This window comes from Calypte anna, chromosome 8, assembly GCF_003957555.1.
Source record: "Calypte anna isolate BGI_N300 chromosome 8, bCalAnn1_v1.p, whole genome shotgun sequence".
NCBI classification, from domain to species: Eukaryota; Metazoa; Chordata; class Aves; order Apodiformes; family Trochilidae; genus Calypte; species Calypte anna.
The window spans coordinates 6870634-6881768 of NC_044254.1; the positions used below are offsets into that span (position 1 = coordinate 6870634).

The 11135-nt window shown below is 41.1% G+C and overlaps 1 protein-coding gene across 1 annotated transcript; it reads left to right on the plus strand.

Annotated features, from left to right (window-relative positions):
* The first annotated feature begins 3744 nt into the window (after nt 1-3744).
* Nucleotides 3745-7268, plus strand: PDC (phosducin). Its single transcript, XM_008503285.2, has 3 exons — nt 3745-3805; nt 5455-5615; nt 6741-7268. The coding sequence occupies exons 1-3, from the start codon at nt 3745-3747 to the stop codon at nt 7266-7268; spliced, it is 750 nt and encodes a 249-aa protein (XP_008501507.1).
* Nucleotides 7269-11135: the final 3867 nt, after the last annotated feature.

Below are 11135 nucleotides of genomic sequence, written 5' to 3' on the forward strand. Positions count from 1 at the left end.
TTGTAGTAAAAATTCTTACTTTAGAAAGCAAGTTTTATTTATTGCCTTTGCCCTATCACAGAACACATCTTGCCTTTTACACTTTTAGATTTATTTTTTTTAATTTCCCTCCCTTCTGTTACTATAATTTACCACTTAGAAGACACTATTTTTGTATTTACAGCTGCAATGTATTACAAGGATTAAGCCTTCATTGCAAGAACACAGTCACAGTGCTTTCTTACTGAGCTACCTCAGACATTCAGTATGCATAGGAGAAAATAGTAAAAAAAAAAAAAATTAAAAAAAATAATTGTAATTTTGGGTAAGCAAAACACTTCCTGAAGCCCAAAGGCACAAAATATTTGTCACTAAGCAGAAAGCATCATTTCAGATTGCATCAAAAGCAAACACTTTATTAAATGGTCATTTCTCCTCTGCAGGAAGGCTGGCCCAGCTGGTCTGATGATGACAGAAGGATGAGCATTAGTAATAGGAATTGCTGCTCCTGGGCTACAACAGATCCAAAGCTGACAGAAATAAAGGGTAGCTTCAGGCATATACTTAGTATGTGGGCTTTTTTTTCGGTGGCCAAGTGTCTTTTGGGACACAGAAAGGTGAAGAAAGCAAAAATTACAGTTCCACTTAGAAAGTCTGATGTAAAGACAGGAAAATAAAGAATTTACAGAATGCTCAGTCTCCTAAAATATGTATGGAAAGTCACCATATGCTTTACAAAACACATTAATTGATGATCTGATAAAGAAATATTTCCTCCCCATTAGCCCTTTCCAACTAAGAATGTCAAAAGCTTCTTTTGTTCTCAAAATCAAGGACAAAAGCTAATGAAAAAGCAATATATCCACTGAATCAGCTTGTTTTTGTTTTTCATCACCAGGATTGGTACTCATTTGGCACATCACAAGTTATTAAAATGGTGCAAAGGAAAAGCTTGAGATGAGCAGACATCCTGAAAGGTCTGTCAGTACCTCCTGAGATCCATCAGACACAAAGAGCTTTAGTGATGCCATCTACTATTGCTTTACTATCACTGCAATCACTCTGTGCTGCTGGGGGACTTGATTACCCTGTTCTGCTCTCTCTGTGTGCTCTTACCCCAGGTATTTAGCAGGACTGGAAGACTACATTCTTACATGGGAGACAAAAAATCAGGCTTAAAGCAGTGAGGATTCTGTTAGAGATGATTGCAGTGGCCAGGGATGAATGTCAGCCCATCCATGAGCACCAGACTGCACACTTTTGTAAAGCCAGGGCGGTGTCACCCATAGACCTGAGACACCTTGCTCTGGGTCACAACCAGCAGCCCTGTGACACCATTCTGCTTTACTGGCTCAGCATTACACATTTCCCCATGGAGGCCCTTACACAAGGTGCTCCAAAGCTGGCAGCACCCATATTTCACCAAATATTTAAGGACCTAATTTTTACTTTGGGAAATGCTGCTTGCCCAGCATATAAAAGAACACCCCCAAAAACAAACCAAAACAAAACAACCACAAGAAAAAAAACCCACCAAACCCAAACAGCAAGAAAAATACTCCACCTAAACCCTTAAGAAGGGTGTGAGAGAACTTCCTACCCTGGTGATTGCCCCTTTTTGCCCACACACTAAACACAGGAGCTTACACCCTTATCCACCACGCTTTCTTGCCAGGAGCAGCACATCCCACAGGAGAGCCAGCTCATCCTAGAGCTGAGCTTCCCACGGATCACCTTGCAGCTACACGTTCATCCGCCCTTGTCCTCCACTGCCTAACTGGGAAGGCACCAAGCCCCTGTAATTCTCACACCATCATGATAAGAACAATGAATATTTCTAACTCTTCTGAGTGGAAAGGGGAAGAGTTTGCATGACTTGCTCACAGCCTGACTCAGTGGCAGGGCCAGGATTAAGATTTAGGAGTTTCCCACTCCCAGGTCCAGGGCCAGCTTACCAGGGTTGTTACCTCATGCCACACTTCAGAAGAATGGTGAAATGCAGCCTTCCCTGCTGTTATGATTCACCTAATCTTTCCAGATTTATTAGCTACAACAGGTCAGTAACATAACAAAGGAAAGCCCTCCATAAAGTTTAAGCAATCATTTCCCATCACTAAAGTTTCACCTGAAGCGTGGTCAATTTTTTGGCTCGAGTCTGCAGCAGGATGTTTCAGTTTCAGGTCCTGTATTTTTAGTGCCTTTCACGGCTAAAAGCTAAGAAACAGCAAACACACAGAGAACCATATGTTCAAAATCATCAGCAGACAGAAAAGGTCTTTGTAGGTGTCCATCTAAGTCACAGCAGTGACTTTCAAGGCTTTGACCCAGCACATCCATATAGCTGTCCATGCCTGACATGGCAAAGATTTTTAGTTTTGCCTACAATAGAAGGGATTAGCATTTCTATTTCAGAATTGACTGATTAACAGCTGATCCAGTTATCTGGATAGGTCCTGACAGCAAACTATCTACAGATCTAGCAGATCTAGAAGAAATAATTTAAGCTAACAGATATCGGGAGAATCAGATACCTTGTGTCTTGCTCAGCTGTTACTTGACTTCATTCCTTGATGCTGGTGTGTTAAAAAAAACCCAGTGCATTTCCTCCTCTGCACACAGTCTACAATAATAACATCACTTCATCATAGCATCTTCTAAACATGGCACTCATGGCATGATAACCTCTTGGCAGTCACTTCAAGATGGGATTTCCTGTGAAGGCAAGTAATGCTGACTTTAACATTTGAGCAGATAAAATCACACTAAACAGGAGCACTAAAATCAACTGCCTTAAAGAGTCCTGTAGGCAGTGACCCTTCATGGCATCAGAATTAAGGTTTTTAACTGAGAACTTTTGATATGTGCAGCATGAGAAAAGACTCAGTTCTGTGTGGTAGCAGAACTCATGGCGGGGTCTCTGTAGGTGTCTATAAGCAGGATGGTAAAAATGCATGTAAAGAATCGGTACTTTTCTCCCCCCGTCTATCCTCTTGAAACAGATCATTGACCTTCTTGAGAAAGCTGCAGTACCCCAGGAACGTTTACTATGACTTTCAGGAGCCACAGATCAACAGCCTGAACTTCAGAGTTCAGAACTTCACCCCTCAAAAACTCTCTGTAAAAGATAAAAAGGGTGTTGCTTGAGTACTGCTGTCCCCCGGGGCCCTGTGATTGGGCCTTAAGTTGGATTATTTAAAGAACAGGTGACACAAAAGCTATTTTGATTTATAAACCCTGTAGTTTTTCTGGTTTTGGTAAATGGCCCAACCAGGATGAGCAGTTGAGCTCCAGGATGCTCAGAAGTCTCTTGTCCAACAGGTTCAAGTATTTGGCTCCATTTTCTGTATGACAAACAAGCAGTTCAGGTAACCCCTAAAAAGAAGGACTTGCAGCACTTGGAAAATCAATAGGTTCTTGAGGGAGAGGCAAAAAAAATCTTAAAGACAAAATTACTCACTACACATTCCCCTTGCAGGAAGTTTTACAAGAACTGTTTCACACCATCTTCCAAATTCTCTCCATTGGCTGTTCTACTTTTACTAAAAATCTGGCCTGACTCCTCTTCAAAGAGACTGACATATATCCTAATTGTACTTTAAAAGAAGACAAGAAGCTCCACAGTTAAGTGTAGTTTTATCTTCACTGATACCTGCTAACTGCAGGAAATCCCATCCTGCACCCTACCTGCTGTAAGCTTATCCCTTTTCTATCCTGCTTTTAATCATTCTCCTTTTTGAACTCACAGGATCTGCTCCAGCAACCAAAATGGAAGAAAATGCCAACACCAGCTTTGAAGAAGATTTTGAAGGACAGGCAACACACACAGGCAAGGAAACTAACAGTCTTTTTTTCTTTTCCCTAAAAATATGATAAACTGTACCCACTCAGTGGGTAAAACCCAGAATCCTGGTGGATCCCACTGGCTTGCCAAACCCCTTGCACAGAAATAGAGTTTCCAAAGCCAATGAGATGTATTCTGAAGTGAGCAGGTGACACCAAACTCATCTTTGTGCCAATCCTCCTCATACCTGAAGCAAATGGTAAACACAGAAGGCACCTGAAGAAGCCACCAACAGCAATGCCCAGTGCAGCTCTTGTTGGTTTACTGCTACAGTCATCAACTTCCTCCTTCTGGGGAAAAAGGAATAAAACAAAATAGCAACAAAACCCACACACTAGAATTAGCTTTTAAGGTTTCACTGTAAAGGCTGAATTATTTGCTTCTCTTTACAAAAGGAACATTCAGCATTAAAAGTGAACCTATAAATCCTTTTGGCAAACCTAGGTCAGCATTTAAAACCTTTGAAAGCATCCTTACTCAGAATCACAATTCTTTTTGAACCTGCACTCCATCACTGTGATTTTTATGAGCACTGACACTGTACTCAGCTCTCCAGGCAAGCATCACTACATCCCAGCCCACCAGCAGGTAACTATATGGCAGTCATTCCCTCCCTCTGCTCTGAGGGCTTCTTTTCTTTGGGCTACAATAAACATAGCTCAATAAACATCCTCCTGGGACCCAAAAGTAGGGCACTAAACCAAAGCTTGAAAATAATTTTGGAAATCAGGCTACTAGACTGCTATTGCTCTGTCAAGAGGTTCAGGCCTATTCCTACTTTAGAATCACTCTTGCAAAATACCAGGTCAACTTCCCTTTCTATTAAGGGATGTAGTGCCTTTAGCCAACACTTCAAGGTGTTGAAATTCAATCCAAAACAGTCTCAGCAGCTGGTAACACCACCTCCCACAGGAAAGAGAGAGCTGCTCACCTTGCCTCTTCTAAATTTTCCATAGATAAACTTCACCTTTTAAAACCCTAAAATACTCCTTTGTTTTGCTTTATAATCAAAGATGCAAGTTAAAATGCTTCAGAATACCACCAGAATTTTGCAATTATTCTTTTTTTCCCATTTCAAAATAGAACTGCTTTAATCCATCAGATCCAAAGACCAAGCTGTGCATTACAATCATAATTATCACAGCATAAGCCTTACTGGTTATTCTCCCAGTGGAACAGGTACAGGTTTAATAAAGAAAGAAAATCATCTCAGGTGTCCTGTATTATTAGTTGTACTCCAAGTCCTTACTCATGTTATGTATTCAAATACAGTGTCTGTAGAGAAATGCAAATACACTTCTGTTTTGGCCAACATGTCACTTTTCCCAGGCTTCAGCATCCTCATCCTTGTTAAAACTACTCATGTAGTACAGCAAAATCCTTTTACAGGATCCTGATAGGAACCAGACCATCAAAGTGACCCAGGTTAGAACAATCCCCCTTCCTTCTTTCTTCAGGAAGCTAATGCAACATGTAGGTCCCAAAGCTCTGGCTTTCCACACTGGAGAGCCCTCTGGATGGGAGGGGGGTGGATGGATACACTGTGAAACAGAAGGACAAACCAACAAAAAGCAGAAATTTCGTAAGACAGCTTCTTGTTGAGCCAGTTTCTCACCTAACTTCATCTCTCTTAGGACCCAAAGGTGTCATCAATGACTGGAGAAAGTTTAAATTAGAAAGCCAAGACAGAGGATCCTTACCCTTGAGCAAGAAGGAAATCCTTAAACAGATGTCTACACCACACAGATCTTTCAGCAAAGATGATAAAGACACCAGACAGAGATTCTCCCGTAAGGTAAGAAAAGCAAAAGGAATTGGTTTCTTTCTCATATAAAACATACCAGTTATAAGCCAGAAAACCCTGAATTTGCCAGATTCAACTCTTATGGCACAGTAGCACTCACACAACAGACAGAACAAATGCATACCCAACCACCTGCCCTGACCTAGGATCTAACTTCAGTAAAATAAGCAGCCTATTTCACAACAACCTGTCTTCCTCCCTTTCCTGCCTTCATGCTCAGTCATTCCTTTCCATGGCTCAGGCAATAGTAAATCTCAATCCTAGTCAGGATGGAGCTCTGAGTCTGAACATCCCTCATCACCACTTACCAGGTCTGAAAGGATGTGGGGGATGGGGTGGGGACAGGGAGGACAGAACATAAAACCCAAAAAACCTGACAGGAATAAAATCGTCACCCCATTGCAGCTGCTGGCAAAAATCCCACCAATTCTGTAAGATCCAGGGTTTGCAAATATGGAAGCCAGACTTATTTTTCTAGTTGGACTCAAGCCCCTCAGTTCAGAAAGGAGATTGAGGTGCTGGAGCAGGTCCAAAGGAGGGCAACTAGGCTGGTGAAGGGATCCAGCAAAAGTCCTGTGAGGTGAGGCTGAGGAAGATGGGGGTGTTCAGCCTGGAGAAGAGGAGGCTCAGGGGAGACCTCATCACTCTCTACAACTCCCTGAAAGGAGGTTGGAGCCAGGGGGGGGGTTGGTCTCTTTTCCCAGGCAACTCTCAGCAAGACAAGAGGGCACGGTCTCAAGTTGTGCCAGGGAAGGTTTAGGTTGGATATTAGAAAGAATTTCTTTATGGAGAGGGTGATCAGACATTGGAATGGGCTGCCCAGGGAAGTAGTGGATTCTCCGTGTCTGGAGATATTTAAAAAGAGACTGGATGTGGCACTGAGTGCCATGGGCTGGGAACTGCAGCAGGAGTGGATCAAGGGTTGGACTTGATGATCTCTGAGGTCCCTTCCAACCCAGCCAATTCTATGATTCTAAAGGTCTTTTCCAACCAAAACAACTCTATGATTCCATGAGTGCTCTTCTGGCTAAGCTTTTGATGTGATGTCCTTCAGATAACTGTGTCAGCACCAAGGGATGACCACTCACTCATTTAAAACTCTCTCCATCTCCACAGATGAGCATGCAGGAATACGAATTAATCCAAGATGAGCAAGAAGATGAAAGCTGCCTACAAAACTACCGCAAACGCTGCATGCAGGACATGCACCAGAGGCTGAGTTTTGGGCCAAAATATGGTTACGTGAGCGAGCTGCAGAACGGGGAACAGTTCCTGGAAGCCGTGGAGAAGGAACGCAAAACCACCACCGTCATCGTCCACATCTATGAAGATGGCATCAAGGGTTGTGATGCTCTCAACAACAGCTTGACCTGCCTGGCAGCTGAATATCCCACTGTCAAGTTCTGCAAGATCAAGGCCTCTGACACAGGGGCTGGAGACCGCTTCTCAAACGAAGTGCTCCCCACTCTTCTTGTCTACAAGGGTGGGGAGCTCCTGAGCAATTTTATCAGCATTTCGGAACAATTCAACGAGGAGTTTTTTGCTGTGGATGTGGAGTCTTTCCTAAATGAGTATGGGCTGCTGCCTGAAAGGGAGCTTCCAGCCCTGGGAAATGGTGACACGGATGAGCAAGATGTTGAATAATTACAGAGCCATAGTCCTCTTTCTCTCCCTTCCCTCCTCAGTGTGTTGTAAATGAAGTTCAGTACCACCCACCTCATGTAGAGAAGGCTCTCCTTGCTCACTTGTTTGTAAGATACAACTGGCTAACTGGTAGTGTGTGAGTTTTACTTAGAACACAGGTAACTGACAGTCCTGTACATAATTATTTTGATGCCAGCCACAAGCAGGAGGAAGAACAGGAGATGATACTGGTGGTGATCTCTAAGAAATTTAGGAAAAATAAAATAAAATTAGAAATGGAGGGCCCGTGCCTGTCTCTGCAAAGCACAAGAACAACTTTATTTTAATGGGAAGCAGGACTGATCCATCCCCCTGCATAAATGAAAAGCTGTCTCCATCATCTTGGAATTACAGCAAGTCCTTACTCCTCAGATTATTTTTTCTGACTTCAGTAGGAACAAGATCTTATCCACCAGTTTTAAGGACAAACAAACAGCCCGAAGTCCTTGCATTCCTACATGGCTTAGGTATCTAGGATGTTATTTTATGATTCCACATTTAACTTTCAATATTCTTGAAAATACTGAAGTTAGCTCAGTGCTTCTATAAATTTGTCATCCAAACAGCTTACACAAACACATTATCAGCTATTTTCAGGTCATTGTTGCTCCATGTTTTGAACAGTATTATTTAAAATGTCTGCAAGTTACTGAAAAAGTACATTGTGCTTCTGTAATAACTCTGAATAAAACTTACTTAAGAGCTCTCAAAACCTGCCATTGGAAGTGTGAAATACATTGATAGTACAAATCCTTAAACTTAAAAATATGTGAAATATTAGTAAGCACTCATCAGACATTTCATAAACTCAAAGTTTTAAATCTTGCTAAAGGGATGCTGCAGAGAACTACACTTTCACAGTCTGAGAGGAAAACACAGAGGAAACAGTGTAATCTTCCTCCCTCTCTCTCTGTAGGTCTAAAAAATCTGCCTCCTCCAGTTCTCATACAAGACAACAAAACCAACAGAAACATTTCCATTGCATCTTTTCACACTGGCAAAGCTGAACTGTATTCTGAGGACAGAAATATCTGTAGCTTAGCTGCATACAATTTTGTTAGTAGCATTTGAGATTTATCAAAAGGTTAAACATTATTTTCAGTGCTCACATGACCAACCATTTTTATATGATTTGATAATTTGGAGTGGAAGCTTTCAGTTTTGCTTGGGGTCAGGATCCCAGCACAGAAATGTCACCCTGCAATATTCTCCACATGGATCAGTAAGACTGCTAAGACCAAGGAACCATTGCTGCAGTCATAGAACCCACTCACTAAAAGCAGGTTCTTAGCACCCTTTTAAGCACATTTTTTCCTCCGTTTGTCATTTACATGGGAAATTCACAGGAGTAGCTGGAAGTTACACTACTTTCCAAGAGATCTGCACAACAAAATCATTCTACTCAAAAGGATTTGGGAAATATAAGGCTGCAAAACATTACTGAAGGAGTCATGAGATACCATTTCAAACAAAGTTACTTAAACACAGACTTAAGCCTTGTTTTAAATAATGGCCAAAAATTAGAAGAAAATCTGTTTTATTTGTTTGTCCAGTTTCAGGGACTATCCAAATGGTACCAAATTTCTCCTTTTAATGTTGCTTTCCCACAGGTTACTATGTTAACAGAGCACCAGAAACCACACCTTGGGTACACCGAGCAATAAAAAGCACGTTCCTTCTCATCTCTTACTAATGTTCAATCTCCTTTAACCTGGAAAATAACTCATTATTTTATTCCCCCAATAATTCAAAATAGGATCTTCCCAAACTGTTATGCTTTCCATGTTGTAAGTTTTTCAAATGCAAGACCACCACATGTTTTTCTGACAGAACTCCAGGTAGAATAAAGCCTTTCCCTTACAGCTAAAATCACTTTAACATTTCATTTGCATCAGCAGGTTGAGTACTCAGAAAGCTTCCATTTGTAGACATACTTGGTATTATGAAAATCTTATGCTAACAGGTTCTGTAGAAAATAATTCATTATCTTCTATAACAAAAAGAACCAGTTGCCTGAGTAGCACAGCAATATTTGTCTTCTGTCTCTACATTAATATTTTAAAGAAGAGGCATGAAAAATTTAAGTCCTCTGCACAGCAGAAAATCTCCACAACACTGGCAAGAACCTAACATTTTTTAGAACTTTCTTGCTTTATCAAACTTGGTTCACAAGTTATCAGGCTGCACATCAGCAGCTTCATCACGTAACCTTCGTTTCTTTGAGGAACCACGCTGCAAGAAAAAAACCCCTAACAAACAATAACCACCACAGAAACTACATTCATGATTCTAAGAAAGAAGCTGACACTCCAATTTAAGAGACAGACTAGGCATGCTTAAGCAGGATTATCCTTCAACCTGTAATTTAAAAAAAATAGTAAAGAAAGAAAGCAAGCCTCAACATAAGCTCATGACTAACCAAGCTGCCAAGAAAGCTCTGATCACAGGAGTCATCCATATACAAAAAAAAAAATACCCCAAAACAACAAAACACCTTAAAAACAAAAAAGCAAGACTTGACTCAAACATCACACCACTGTATGAAGGGTCTTGAATAATTAAATGTTTTAATTAAGACATGGGAGCTGCCTTCCTGCTACCCTTGGCTAAGGTTACTCTTCCTTTTGACTCAAAATCCCAGAGACCCTGAGTGTCCTTGGATATTCTGACATGGACAAACACAGAGGTGGGAGGGAACTCATTATCAGTGGTGTCACTGCTGATCAGACTAAGAACAGCTCTAGTAGATGCATGACTGCTACTGGCATGCCAAACACTGACCCTCAGATGTGAGGAATTACAAACCTCATTGTACAAGACCACTTGAGGCTTTTTAAAACTACACAGCACAGAAAATAAGGTTTCCTTAAAATTATTTTTTAACATCAATTTGAAAAGTACACTTGGAAGAGCCAGACTTCCAGATGTGGAACTTCCAACCACTTCTTCAGACTCTTCCATACTAAACTAAAAATCTATCTGTAGTCATGGATATGAGTTAAAAATGCTCAACTTGAGCCCGAATGGAGCTTTCACAAACCAAAAGCTTCAGATTACACAGATAGCAGGAAAAGGATGTATCTCCAAGAAACTGAGCAAAAGCTAAAAGCATCTGTCAGGAAAGAGCCTTATAAAAGGTTGTTTTGCTTGCTTTTTTCCTCCCCTAACAACACACCCTTTTGTTTTATTTCCAGAACTCAGTCTCTCACATTATCAGTGGCTAACAACAAAAAAAGGATGGGAAGCAAGATGACAGTGAAATCCCCTCTTGGGCAGTTCTGTAATTTAGACAAGTGAGAACCTGCTTTTCTCTACATCCACTGTTTCCACATGTCAGGATGACTGGAAGGCTTAATCTGTAAATACAAGTCAAATTACTAGGGTTTTTTATCTTTGACAGGGTTAAATTGTTGCCTTCTGACACAGATGGTGGGTAAATACAGACTCCTCTACCAAACCAGAAACCTCATCCAAAGCAACTGCTTTCTTTGCCTTCTTCCAACCTCAAACTGGAAAATTAAGACTCCCACACATCCCCGATACCTAATTAGTTATAAAATGAAGGATTAATTTGATGGTCTGTAGTAACACCATAAAGAAAAGGATCATTTACTACTCATTGAATAAGCTTCCGGGGGGTGGAGGAAGAAAAACAACTCTGCTAGGTGACCTATGGAATAACACCTCCAAACAAGCAGCTCTCCTTTTTATACCACAGGTGCCAAACAAGAGTGTTTGATGACAATTTCTTCTCTGGTGTAAGATATTTTGAACCTCAAACACTGTAGAACTTCTATGGCTGAGTTCGGAGTAACAGGCAACTACAGA

Coding starts and splice junctions, on each gene's coding strand:
- PDC (XM_008503285.2), top strand. CDS start 3,745: ATGGAAGAAAATGCCAACACCAGCTTTGAAGAAGATTTTGAAGGACAG. Junction 3,806..5,454: donor AGGACAGGCAACACACACAG/GCAAGGAAACTA, acceptor CATCTCTCTTAG/GACCCAAAGGTGTCATCAAT. Junction 5,616..6,740: donor GACAGAGATTCTCCCGTAAG/GTAAGAAAAGCA, acceptor CCATCTCCACAG/ATGAGCATGCAGGAATACGA.